The 13736-nt window shown below is 49.7% G+C and overlaps 1 protein-coding gene across 1 annotated transcript in view; it reads left to right on the forward strand.

Annotated features, from left to right (window-relative positions):
* Nucleotides 1-528: 528 nt before the first annotated feature.
* The window catches only part of rbm25b (RNA binding motif protein 25b), a gene marked incomplete at its 5' end in the record, with an annotated part of 71290 nt that continues 58082 nt past the window's right edge, over nucleotides 529-13736 (forward strand). Inside the window, 2 exons of the mRNA XM_086002359.1 lie at nucleotides 529-729; nucleotides 13426-13483. Coding sequence (XP_085858485.1) covers nucleotides 529-729; nucleotides 13426-13483 — 259 coding nt within the window. The remainder of the gene's footprint in view (nucleotides 730-13425; nucleotides 13484-13736) is intronic.

Consider the following 13736-nt stretch of genomic DNA (forward strand, 5'->3'; position numbering starts at 1 on the left):
TGGGGTTTCTGCCTGGAGACTGCGCAGCCTCACTGTCTGCAACAGTTGATACTGGTGCAAAATTATGGAAAGTATGCTCTTAGTCACATTGTGTACCTTCACATGGGCAACTTTAACCCAGGGATTTATAACAATGATAATACAGTGTCTAAGTTAAAGATTGATAACCATACTTAGCGTACATAACATTTCCAGTGGGTATTACACATAGAATCTGTGATTCTTGTTACAAAAGCTTAACCACATTAGGCTGTCAAATCGACATTCTGCTGTAACACGGTCTTAACATTAGCTACACTTCCCTATTTGCAGTATTTTGCATGGTTTAGTATGGTCTCTAAATTTAAAACTGAACAAATTGATATTTAATAAATTGAAATTTGAACAGGAATATAGTCTCACTTGGACTTTGCGATATCAATAAGTTCATACAATGGCACCTTTATCTTTTATATATACTCTTTAACCACTATTATTGCTTTGCACAAAGGATACGAAGAGATGGTCTTTAACTCTTATCTTGAATAATGGATTCAAACATTCCAGTGTTTCTCACAGGTACTGGTGCCAACCTCTGTGCCGATGGTTGGAAAGCATCTTGGACCACGGAAAGACCATTCTAGTCAGAGGAACCGTGATAATGATGAAAACAGTGGCCCCACGACAACAGTCTTTGTAGGCAATATATCCGAGAAAGCTTCTGATATGTTAATCAGGCAGCTACTTGCGGTAAGTTTGTATTTTGTACTTCTGTAATGTACACAGCACACAAGATTGATTTCTTTTGCAATTTTCTCCGCCCATGAAGTTGGTGGCTCCTGCTGTAGTATGATTCAGTGGATGCTGGTAACCACCTCGTCCCTTGGCCAAGTGTGGATGGTGGTCACCACCTCGTCCCTTGGCCAAGTGTGGATGGTGGTCACCACCTCGTCCCTTGGCCAAGTGTGGATGGTGGTCGCCACCTCGTCCCTTGGCCAAGTGTGGATGGTGGTAGTCACCTCGTCCTTTGGCCAAGTGTGGATGGTGGTAGTCACCTCGTCCCTTGGCCAAATGTGGATGGTGATCACCACCTCGTCCCTTGGCCAAGTGTGGATGGTGGTCACCACCTCGTCCCTTGGCCAAGTGTGGATGGTGGTCACCACCTCGTCCCTTGGCCAAGTGTGGATGGTGGTAGTCACCTCGTCCCTTGGCCAAGTGTGGATGGTGGTAGTCACCTCGTCCCTTGGCCAAGTGTGGATGGTGGTAACCACCTCGTCCCTTGGCCAAATGTGGATGGTGATCACCACCTCGTCCCTTGGCCAAGTGTGGATGGTGGTCACCACCTCGTCCCTTGGCCAAGTGTGGATGGTGGTCACCACCTCGTCCCTTGGCCAAGTGTGGATGGTGGGAGTCACCTCGTCCCTTGGCCAAGTGTGGATGGTGGTAACCACCTCGTCCCTTGGCCAAGTGTGGATGGTGGGAGTCACCTCGTCCCTTGGCCAAGTGTGGATGCTGGTCACCACCTCGTCCCTTGGCCAAGTGTGGATGGTGGTCACCACCTCGTCCCTTGGCCAAGTGTGGATGGTGGGAGTCACCTCGTCCCTTGGCCAAGTGTGGATGGTGGTCACCACCTCGTCCCTTGGCCAAGTGTGGATGGTGGTCACCACCTCGTCCCTTGGCCAAGTGTGGATGGTGGGAGTCACCTCGTCCTTTGGCCAAGTGTGGATGGTGGGAGTCACCTCGTCCCTTGGCCAAGTGTGGATGGTGGGAGTCACCTCGTCCCTTGGCCAAGTGTGGATGGTGGGAGTCACCTCGTTCCTTGGCCAAGTGTGGATGGTGGTCACCACCTCGTCCCTTGGCCAAGTGTGGATGGTGGTCACCACCTCGTCCCTTGGCCAAGTGTGGATGGTGGGAGTCGCCTCGTCCCTTGGCCAAGTGTGGATGGTGGGAGTCCCCTCGTCCCTTGGCCAAGTGTGGATGGTGGTCACCACCTCGTCCCTTGGCTAAGTGTGGATGGTAGTCACTGTTGTATCCGTGTGTTAATGGAGACACGGAAGGCAGGAGTTGGTTTCACAGGTGTTTGCTGAACAAAGTCTGGAGGTGAACTAACAGATACAAGACAATATACAGGCTTATATAGCCCGAGTGGCCATTACCGGCATTACAGTACACGGGGCTCTTAAAGGCACATACACCACAATTCCTCCCCTTTTAGACGACCAGTACATAATATTTCAAGTAATCATTAATTAACATGTTACAAGAACAATAATCTACACATTCGCAGCAGTTAATCACGTATAAGTCAGTCTCTCTGGAGGCTTCCTGACTCGGCCCGGATAACGCCTCGGTGGTGTAGTAGTTTCTGGTGGTGTAGTAGGTTCTTTTGGCAAGGCTGATTCGGCTTGAATGCCAGTGTCAGGTTCATCTGGTTCCAGTATCACCGGATCGGAGGTAGATACTATGGGTATCTCTGCTTCATCATTAGGCGTATAGAGTTGTGGTGTAGGTTGACCCTTTTCGGATGACTCTATGATCTGGTCAGCATGGCGCCTTATTATGCTTTCTCCAATGTCCACGGTAAACATCAGCGGTCCTAGTCGTGTGCAAATAGTTCCAGGCTGCCAGTTCTCGGTACGGTAGTCCCGGGCCAAAACTTGTTGACCTATCTGGAAGGTCCTAGTTGGCCTTTCATTCATGCCTTGAAATTGCCGGTTCTCCACGTCCCTTCTGATGTTTGGCTTGATCAAATCCAGCCGGCATCTTAGGCTTCTATTGAAGAACATCATGGCGGGAGTTTGGTTTGTAACCACGTGTTGCATTCCTGTATGCAAACAAGAAGTTATCTACCTTATGCTGAAGTTTTATGTCTTCATTACCCATGGCCTTTATGGCCTTCTTGAAGGTCTGGACAAACCTTTCAGCCAATCCATTGGTGGCGGGATGGTATGGGGCGGACGTGTAGTGCTTAACCCCATTGTTTTTTAAGAACTTCCTGAATTCTTCGGACACAAATTGCGGTCCATTATCAGAACAGATCTGTTCAGGCAGCCCATTCCTGGCAAATATGGTCCTTAATACTGTGATGGTTTTTTCCGTGGTGGTGGAGGACATCTTTATTACCTCCGGCCACTTGGAGTGTGCATCAACCGCGATTAAGAACATTGAGTCCATAAATGGACCAGCAAAGTCGATGTGTACCCTTTGCCATGGAGATGAGGGCCACTCCCATGGATGTAGAGGGGCTTGTGGTGGGGCGTTTTGGACCTTCTGGCATCCTAGACAGCCCTTGGTCATTTCTTTGATGTCTCCATCGATACCTGGCCACCACACAAACGCTCTGGCTAGGTTCTTCATTTTCACTCCACCCAGATGCCCCTCGTGAAGCTCCTTTAGCACTTTATCCTGGAGTTTGGGTGGAATCACCACTCTGGATCCACACATCAAGGTTCCTCGGCACACTGACAGCTGTTCTCTTCTTTGCGAGAATGCTGGCAACAGTGGTTCGCCATGTGCTGGCCATCCCTTCACCGTTAAATCGTAGACTCGTGTGAGAGTCGGGTCATTTCTCGTTTCCTTTTCAATGGCAGAATTTGTTACTGGTAGACATTCCACTATGGTTGAGTGGAACATTTCCACTGGGTCTACTGTAGGTGCCTCTTCTACCGTTGGCAACGGTTAGCGCGATAAACCGTCAGCATTCCCATGCTGTTTTGATCCTTTGTATGCTAAGTCATATTGGTGTGCCCCTAGGAAAAGGGACCACCTTTGTAGCCTTTGCGCTGTCATAATGGGAACACCCTTTTTAGGGTTGAATATGGAGACGAGGGGTTGATGGTCAGTCAACAAGGTAAATTTTTGTCCGTGTAGGTAATGGTTGAATTTCTTCACTCCCCATACCAGGCTGAGTGCTTCCCTGTCAATCTGGGCATAGTTACGCTCAGCTGAGTTCAATGAGCGTGACGCAAAAGCTATCGGCCGCTCCGAGCCATCAGGGAATCTATGCGATAATACCGCTCCTACGCCGTAAGGGGATGCATCGCACGCCAGTCTGATTGGCAGTGATGGGTTGTAATGAGCCAAAACTTCCTTGGACGTGATCAAGCCTTTGCATTTATGGAAGGCACGTTTACAGTCTTCGCTCCATTTCCAAATTACTCCCGTTTGTAGCAGTTCGTTAAGAGGGTGCAGAAGAGTTGACAAGTTCGGTAAAAATTTATGATAGTAATTTATCAATCCCAGGAACGACCTTAATTGTGAGACATTTTCAGGTGCTGGGGCTTTTATGACCGCTTCAATTTTTTCAGGTGACTTATGCAACCCTTCCTCGTTAATTATGTGGCCACAATATGATATTTGTTTCTGGAAAAATTCGCACTTGGGGCACTCTCAGCCTAGTGAGCACCTGCTCCAAATTGGCACGGTGCTCGTTGTCGTTTTCTCCTGTTACAAGGATGTCGTCTAGGTAGCATTGAGTCCCCGGAATCCCTTGGAGGACTTGCTCCATAGCTCTTTGCCAGATAGCTGGAGCTGATGCTACTCCGAAAACCAGTCGATTGTACTGGTACAGGCCTTTGTGTGTATTTATCGTGAGATACTTTCTAGAGGCCTCTTCAACCTCCATCTGTAGATATGCCTGTGCCAAGTCAATTTTGGTGAAACGTTTCCCTCCGGATAGTGAGACGAAAATATCTTCTATCCTCGGAAGAGGATACTGTACCGTGTGAAGGACCGGGTTTACAGTCACCTTGAAGTCCCCACAGATGCGAATTTTTCCTCTGTTCTTCAGATTTATCATTATTCAACGTTTTCTTCATGACCGGGACGATGGGTGTTGCCCACTCGCTCCAATCTATCTTGGATAATACACCTGCCTTTTCCAAATTCTCCAGCTCTGCCTCGACTGCTGGACGAATTGCGTATGGCACCGGCCTTGCCTTAAAAAACTTGGGAATTGCCGCATCTTCCACTTTTATTGAGGCGGTGATACCTTTCAAGGTTCCTAGTTTCTGTTGAAACACTTCCTTGGCGTTGGCCAAGATGTCTTTTAATCGTTCAGGTATGACGTCATCATCATTTTTTTGCTTACTGGTCACCGTCAGTGCCTGAATGGAGTGCCAGTCTAAACGTATCTTCCTGATCCATTCACGTCCCAACAGCGGTGGACCACCATCTTGCAGAACATATAAATACAACTTCTGTATTTCCTTGCCGTTGTATACAACAGGCACCCTTATTTTCCCTTTGGGGTATACTTTCTGCCCCGTATATGTTTTCAAGATAATGGATGTGTCTTTCAAAGGTATATGCGGAAATAGCCGCTCGTAATCCCGTCGACTTATGACGGTCAGAGCTGATCCTGTATCTAGCTCCATTTTAACTGGGGACCCCGCTATCGTGAGGGTAACCCAAATGGTCTGGTAATCTTCTTTGGCAATTACATTATGTAATTTGAGACAGCTTAGTCTCTTGTTCCCGGAGTCGCTATCGCTCTCCTGGTCTTCGGAGCTACTGTCCGTCATCATTTGTACCTTTCTGTACTTTTCCTTATTGATTTTTTTCCTGTCCGTGGATTTTTTGTGTCCAGATCGGCATACACGTGCAATGTGTCCAATCTTTCCGCATTGCCTGCATGCTTTGTCCTTGAACCAGCAGTCCCTCTGGTCATGGGTGGATCTGCCGCAGCGATAACATCTCTCGAAACCCTGTGTCATTTCATGGGTGCCGAAGTCCTGTGGCTTTTGCTGTATCTCTGCAGCTCCTCTTGCGGCTGCTTCGTATGATACAGCCATACTGAAAGCCTTGTCCAGTGTCAAATCTTTCTCAGAAGGTAGCCTTTTCTGTGTTCCTTCACTTAGGAGACCGCAGACGAATTTGTCTCGAAGAGAATCTGCCAGTCCTGCCCCGAATTGGCAGTGTTTTGATAGCTTCCTTAATTTGGTGAGGTAATCAGCGTTACTTTCATTCTTGTGCTGATTCCTCTTGAAGAATTTGAATCGTTCCGCTATCAGCAGCGGTGTTGGGTTTAAGTGCTCCTGTAGGGTATCAACAATCTCCTTAAAATTCTTGTCCTTTGGTTTGGCTGGAGTGATTAAGTTTCGTAACAGCCCGTATGGCCTTGCGCCCATTAGATTTAGAAGTACTGATGCCTTTTTATCATCTATTTCATTTGCTGTGCAGTATACCTCCACTCTTTCCACATATGTGGTCCAATCCTCTATATCGTTATCGAAAGCATTAATATTGCCAGCCTTAGGCATCCTGGAAAAGAAATGGCGCCTCCCGCGCTTTCCTTTCTCCCCTGCAGAAAAAAATGGCGCTTCCCGCACTTTCCCGCCGCTGCTGCTGCTGACAGCGCTGTTTTCCGTGGTTTTTATTTACAGGTGGAGACTCGTTCCCGCCGGACTCTCTGGGACTTTTCCCTCCCTCTGCTTGGTCCGAACGCCGACCTGCTTTGCAGCGCCGGCCGTCTCCTGAGTGCTCCCCCCCTCTGTCTCTGTTTGCCTCCGCCTTCGCTGCTCCGCCCCGCTGCAGAGCCAGCCGATGGAGCCCCAGCCCGCCGCCCAGGAAGGATTATTGCAGGAAATGCATCCAGCTGCAGCTACTTGTAGACCGCATTGCGGCGCTCGAGCTGCGGGTGGATGAATTTTGGAGCATGCGCGATGCTGAAAGGCTCGTGGATAACACGTTTAGCGAGTTGTGCACGCCTCAGGGTAGGGCAGCACAGGGGGTGACCATCAGGCGGAGCAACAAAGGCAGGCAGGTAGTGCAGGGAACCCCTGCGGACATCCCCCTTTCAAACAAGTATACCGCTTTGGATACTGTTGAGGGGGATGACTCACCAGGGGAAGGCAGCAGCGGCCAACTTCCTGGCACTGGGGGTGCTCCTGCTGCCCAGGAAGGGGGGAAAAAGAGTGGGAGAGCAATAGTGGTAGGGGATTCTATAGTAAGGGGAACAGATAGGCGTTTCTGTGGCCGTAGACGTGAATCCAGGATGGTTTGTTGCCTCCCTGGTGCCAGGGTCAAGGATGTCACTGAGCGGCTGCAGGGCATTCTGGAGGGGGAGGGAGAACAGCCAGTGGTCGTTGTCCACATTGGTACCAACGACATAGGTAAAAAGAGGGATGAGGTCCTGCAGCAAGAATTTAGGGAGCTAGGTGAAGGATTAAGGAGCAGGACCTCAAAGGTTGTAATCTCTGGATTACTCCCGGTGCCACGTGCTAGTAAGTATAGGAATAGGAAGATAGAACAGATGAATGCGTGGCTAAAGGGATGGTGCAAGGGGGAGGGCTTTAGTTTCCTGGATCACTGGGTCTGCTTCTGGGAAAGGTGGGACTTGTACAAGTCGGACGGTTTACACCTGAACCAGGGGGGAACCAATATCCTTGCGGGGAGGTTTGCTAGCACTGCTGGGGAGGGTTTAAACTAACTTGGCAGGGGGTTGGGGTACAGAGTGGAGCTATAGTAGGGGGTGATTTACGGCCAAATACAGAGGGAAAAACAAGTCAGCTGGGAAGGCAGAGCAAATATGTGAAGGCAAAAGAGAATATGGCAGGGCTGGAAGGCATTTATTTTAATGCAAGGAGTCTTGCAAATAAGGTGGATGAACTGAAGTTGTTGTTGAACACATGGGAGTACGATATTGTTGCTATCACGGAGACATGGTTGAGGGAGGGTCAGGACTGGCAGCTCAATATTCCGGGGTATAGAATCTTCAGGCGAGACAGAGGGGGGTGTAAAAGGGGAGGGGGTGTTGCAATATTAATTAAGGAGTCAATTACTGCTGTAAGGAGGGATGATATATTAGCGGGTTCCTCTAATGAGGCCATATGGGTAGAACTTAAAAACAAAAAGGGGGCAAGCACTTTGCTGGGAGTGTACTATAGGCCCCCAAACAGTCAGGGGGAGATAGAGGAACAGATATGTAGGCAAATCTCCGAGAAGTGCGAAAATAATAGGGTAATAATAGTGGGGGATTTCAACTTCCCCAATATAAATTGGGACAGTCAGAGTGTGAAAGGCTTAGAGGGTGCAGAATTCTTAAAGTGCATCCAGGAGAGCTTTTTGAGCCAACATGTAGAAAGTCCTACAAGAGAGGGGGCGGTACTGGACCTAATTCTGGGGAATGTAGCCGGGCAAGTGGTGGAAGTGTCAGTAGGAGAGCATTTTGGCGACAGTGACCATAATTCGGTGAGATTTAAGGTGGTCATGGAAAAAGACAAAGACGGCCCGGAAATAAGGGTTCTAAATTGGGGGAAGGCCGATTTTAATATGATAAGGCAGGATCTGGCCAAAGTGGACTGGGAGCAGCTGCTTATAGGAAAATCCACATCAAAACAGTGGGAGACTTTCAGAAGGGAAATAGAGAGAGTACAACGCCAACATGTTCCTGTAAAGGTCAAGGGTGGGACCAACAAGCAAAGGGAACCTTGGATGACAAGGGATATACAAAAATGCATTAGAAATAAGAGGGGGGCTTTTGGCAGTTACAAAAGACTAAAGACAGAAGAAGCCCTAGAGGAGTATAAAAAGTGCAGGGGCATACTTAAAAAAGAAATTAGGAGGGCGAGGAGGGGCCATGAAATAACACTGGCGAGCAAAATAAAGGAAAATCCTAAGATGTTTTATAAGTATATTAAGGGCAAGAGGATAACCAGGGAAAGGGTAGGGCCCATTAGGGACCAAAGTGGCAATCTGTGTGTAGAGCCAGAGGATGTAGGCGGGGTTTTAAATGAATTTTTTGCATCTGTGTTCACTATGGAGAAAGACGATGCAGACATAGAAATCGGGCAAGGGGACTGTGACATACTTGAACATATTAGCATCGAGAGGGAGGAGGTGCTAGCGGTTTTAGCGGGCCAAAAAGTGGATAAATCCCCAGGCCCGGACGAGATGTATCCCAGGCTGCTGTGGGAGGCAAGGGAGGAGATTGCAGGGGCTCTGACACTAATTTTCAGAACCTCTCTGGCCACAGGGGATGTACCAGAGGACTGGAGAACAGCTAACGTAGTACCATTATTCAAGAAGGGTAGCAGGGATAAACCAGGGAATTACAGGCCAGTGAGTCTAACATCTGTGGTGGGGAAATTATTGGAAAAAATTCTGAGGGACAAAATTAATCTCCACTTGGAGAGGCAAGGATTAATCGGGGATAGTCAGCATGGCTTTGTCAAGGGTAAATCATGTCTAACAAATCTGATCGAATTTTTCGAGGGGGTGATTAGTGGGGTGGATGAGGGAAATGCTGTGGATGTGGTGTACATGGACTTCAGTAAAGCTTTTGACAAAGTCCCGCATAGGAGACTGGTCAAGAAGGTAAGAGCCCATGGGATCCAGGGTGCCTTGGCGCGTTGGATCCTAAACTGGCTGAGTGGCAGGAGGCAGAGGGTGATGGTCGAAGGTTGCTTTTGTGACTGGAAGCCTGTGTCCAGTGGGGTACCTCAGGGATCGGTGCTGGGTCCCTTATTGTTTGTGATCTACATAAATGATTTGGATGAAAATGTAAAAGGTATGATCAGTAAGTTCGCAGATGACACGAAAATTGGTGGGGTGGTAAATTGCGAGGAGGAAAGCCTCCGGCTACAGGACGATATAAACGGGTTGGTCAGATGGGCGGAAAAGTGGCAAATGGAATTTAACCCTGAAAAGTGCGAGGTGATGCATTTTGGACGGACAAATAAGGCAAGGGAATACACAATGAGTGGTAGGACCCTAGGAAGTACAGAGGGTCAGAGGGACCTTGGTGTACATGTACATAGATCCCTGAAGGCAGCGGAGCAGGTAGATAAGGTGGTTAAAAAGGCATATGGGATACTTGCCTTCATTAGCCGAGGCATAGAATATAAGAGCAGGGAGGTTATGATGGAGCTGTACAAAACGCTGGTGAGGCCACAGCTGGAGTACTGTGTGCAGTTCTGGTCGCCTCACTATAGGAAGGATGTGATTGCTTTGGAGAGGGTGCAGAGAAGATTCACCAGGATGTTACCTGGGATGGAGCGCCTCAGCTATGAAGAGAGGCTGGACAGGCTGGAGTTGTTTTCCTTGGAGCAGAGAAGGCTGAGGGGGGACCTGATTGAGGTGTACAAAATAATGAGGGGCATAGATAGGGTAGATAAAGAGGAACTTTTCCCCTTAGTGGGGGGGTCAATAACAAGGGGGCATAGATTCAGGGTAAGGGGCAGGAGATTTAGAGGGGATTTGAGGAGGAACTTTTTCACCCAGAGGGTGGTTGGAATGTGGAACTCAATGCCTAAAAGGGTGGTGGAGGCAGGAACCCTCACAACATTCAAGAAGCATTTGGATGAGCACTTGAAATGCCATTGCATACAAGGCTATGGACCAAATGCTGGAAAATGGGATTAGACTGGACAGGGGTGGATGGGCGGCGCAGACACGATGGGCCGAAGGGCCTCTTTCTGTGCTGTAAAACTCTATGACTCTATGACCTGCCACCAGCTCGGCTAGCTGGTGAAACCACAGTCTCCTTTTTCTTTCTTGCTTTTCTTCGACTTTCGTCTGAGGAATCGATCTCCTTGAGGTGCTGCCGAATTGCAGGTAAGTCCGTTTCCAATTCGTCGCCACTGTTGTATCCGTGTGTTAATGGAGACACGGAATGCAGGAGTTGGTTTCACAGGTGTTTACTGAACAAAGTCTGGAGGTGAACTAACAGATGCAAGACAATATACAGGCTTATATAGCCCGAGTGGCCATTACCGGCATTACAGTACACAGGGGGCTCTTAAAGGCACATACACCACAGTCACCACCTCGTCCCTTGGCCAAGTGTGGATGGTGGGAGTCACCTCGTCCTTTGGCCAAGCGTAGATGGTGGTCACCACCTCGTCCCTTGGCCAAGTGTGGATGGTGGTACTCACTTCGTCCCTTGGCCAAGTGTGGATGGTGGTCACCACCTCGTCCCTTGGCCAAGTGTGGATGGTGGTCACCACCTCGTCCCTTGCCCAAGTGTGGATGGTGGGAGTCACCTCGTCCCTTGGCCAAGTGTGGATGGTGGTCACCACCTCGTCCCTTAGCCAAGTGTGGATGGTGGTCGCCACCTCGTCCCTTGGCCAAGTGTGGATGGTGGTCGCCACCTCGTCCCTTGGCCAAGTGTGGATGGTGGTCACCACCTCGTCCCTTGGCCAAGTGTGGATGGTGGTCACCACCTCGTCCCTTGGCCAAGTGTGGATGGTGGGAGTCACCTCGTCCTTTGGCCAAGTGTGGATGGTGGTCACCACCTCGTCCCTTGGCCAAGTGTGGATGGTGGTCACCACCTCGTCCCTTGGCCAAGTGTGGATGGTGGTCACCACCTCGTCCCTTGGCCAAGTGTGGATGGTGGTCACCACCTCGTCCCTTGGCCAAGTGTGGATGGTGGTCACCACCTCGTCCCTTGGCCAAGTGTGGATGGTGGTCACCACCTCGTCCCTTGGCCAAGTGTGGATGGTGGTCACCACCTCGTCCCTTGGCCAAGTGTGGATGGTGGTCACCACCTCGTCCCTTGGCCAAGTGTGGATGGTGGGAGTCACCTCGTCCTTTGGCCAAGTGTGGATGGTGGTCACCACCTCGTCCCTTGGCCAAGTGTGGATGGTGGGAGTCACCTCGTCCTTTGGCCAAGTGTGGATGGTGGGAGTCACCTCGTCCCTTGGCCAAGTGTGGATGGTGGGAGTCACCTCGTCCTTTGGCCAAGTGTGGATGGTGGTCACCACCTCGTCCCTTGGCCAAGTGTGGATGGTGGGAGTCACCTCGTCCCTTGGCCAAGTGTGGATGGTGGGAGTCACCTCGTCCCTTGGCCAAGTGTGGATGGTGGTAACCACCTTGTCCCTTGGCCAAGTGTGGATGGTGGTCACCACCTTGTCCCTTGGCCAAGTGTGGATGGTGGGAGTCACCTTGTCCCTTGGCCAAGTGTGGATGGTGGGAGTCACCTCATCCCTTGGCCAAGTGTGGATGGTGGTCACCACCTCGTCCCTTGGCCAAGTGTGGATGGTGGTCACCACCTCGTCCCTTGGCCAAGTGTGGATGGTGGTCACCACCTTGTCCCTTGGCCAAGTGTGGATGGTGGGAGTCGCCTCGTCCCTTGGCCAAGTGTGGATGGTGGTAACCACCTTGTCCTTTGGCCAAGTGTGGATGGTGGTCACCACCTCGTCCCTTGGCCAAGTGTGGATGGTGGGAGTCACCTCGTCCCTTGGCCAAGTGTGGATGGTGGGAGTCACCTCATCCCTTGGCCAAGTGTGGATGGTGGTCACCACCTCGTCCCTTGGCCAAGTGTGGATGGTGGTCACCACCTCGTCCCTTGGCCAAGTGTGGATGGTGGTCACCACCTCGTCCCTTGGCCAAGTGTGGATGGTGGTCACCACCTCGTCCCTTGGCCAAGTGTGGATGGTGGGAGTCACCTCGTCCCTTGGCCAAGTGTGGATGGTGGTCACCACCTCGTCCTTTGGCCAAGTGTGGATGGTAGTCACCACCTCATCCCTTGGCCAAGTGTGGATGGTGGGAGTCACCTCGTCCTTTGGCCAAGTGTGGATGGTGGGAGTCACCTCGTCCTTTGGCCAAGTGTGGATGGTGGTCACCACCTCGTCCCTTGTTTAAGTGTGGATGGTGGTCACCACCTTGTCCTTTGGCCAAGTGTGGATGGTGGGAGTCACCTCGTCCCTTGGCCAAGTGTGGATGGTGGTCACCACCTCGTCCTTTGGCCAAGTGTGGATGGTGCTCACCACCTCGTCCCTTGGCCAAGTGTGGATGGTGGGAGTCACCTCGTCCCTTGGCCAAGTGTGGATGGTGGTCGCCACCTTGTCCTTTGCCCAAGTGACCATTCTTTGCGTTTGAGCCTAGACATTTACTGTTGGTGGGCTATTTAACCATAGGGACATGACAGTGAAGTATAATCCTGTCGTCCTCTCCCTTCCCTAGCCACCCCGCCCCCCAATCCTGGTGTGTGTACATACTTACGTTCAAGTACGGGTTGTGCAGTAAAACTGACCCATGTGTCTCCCAACCCCAGATTACTGAAACAATTGTGATGCCTGTTTTGTACCGTGCAAATTAGAAAGAGAAACCTCAATCTAATGTGGTGAATTGTGCAAGTGTGTGATTACTAGCGGGTAAAAGCTAATGCTTGCATTTACCAGAATCATAGAAATTTACAGGACAGAGAGAGGCCATTCGGCCCATCCTGTCTGCCGGCTGAAAAAGAGCTATCCGGCCGAATCCCACTTTCCAGCTCTTGGTCCGTAGCCCTGTAGGTTATGGTGCTTCAAGTGCACATCCAAGTAAAACAGCAGAATGAGTGTAAAAATGTTGAATTTAAATCAGATCAACATTTATCTTTTAATTACATAGGTGTAATATTTATTTTCATGTATGCAAGTAAACTTTCAAATGATAATAAGCTGTGTCTTGAATGAGTGCAATTTATTTTGTGAAAGATATTGCAATAATCCTCTCAATTTGTAGAAATGTGGCTTGGTTTTAAGCTGGAAGAGAGTCCAAGGAGCTTCAGGCAAGTTGCAAGGTATGTATAGTCTGCAGTTCCAATTCTGAGTTCTACCAGCAGTTGTTTGCCAGATTTCACCAATTGAGCTGTTGCTTGAGTCTGCTTGTTAGTGATATTGTTACATATTCTCCACATGTTCTAATTTTAAACAAGTACTTGGGTTGTTGAAGTGTTTAATCACAGATTGTTCCAAAATACCATGTTGGGAGTGGTGGGACATGCATTGTATTTTCTATCTCTGCTAAAGTGTTGGAAGCTGTTGAGCGTGCAC

Source organism: Somniosus microcephalus, chromosome 12, assembly GCF_052327205.1.
Source record: "Somniosus microcephalus isolate GS21.2 chromosome 12, FLI_Smic_1.0, whole genome shotgun sequence".
Taxonomy (NCBI): domain Eukaryota; kingdom Metazoa; phylum Chordata; class Chondrichthyes; order Squaliformes; family Somniosidae; genus Somniosus; species Somniosus microcephalus.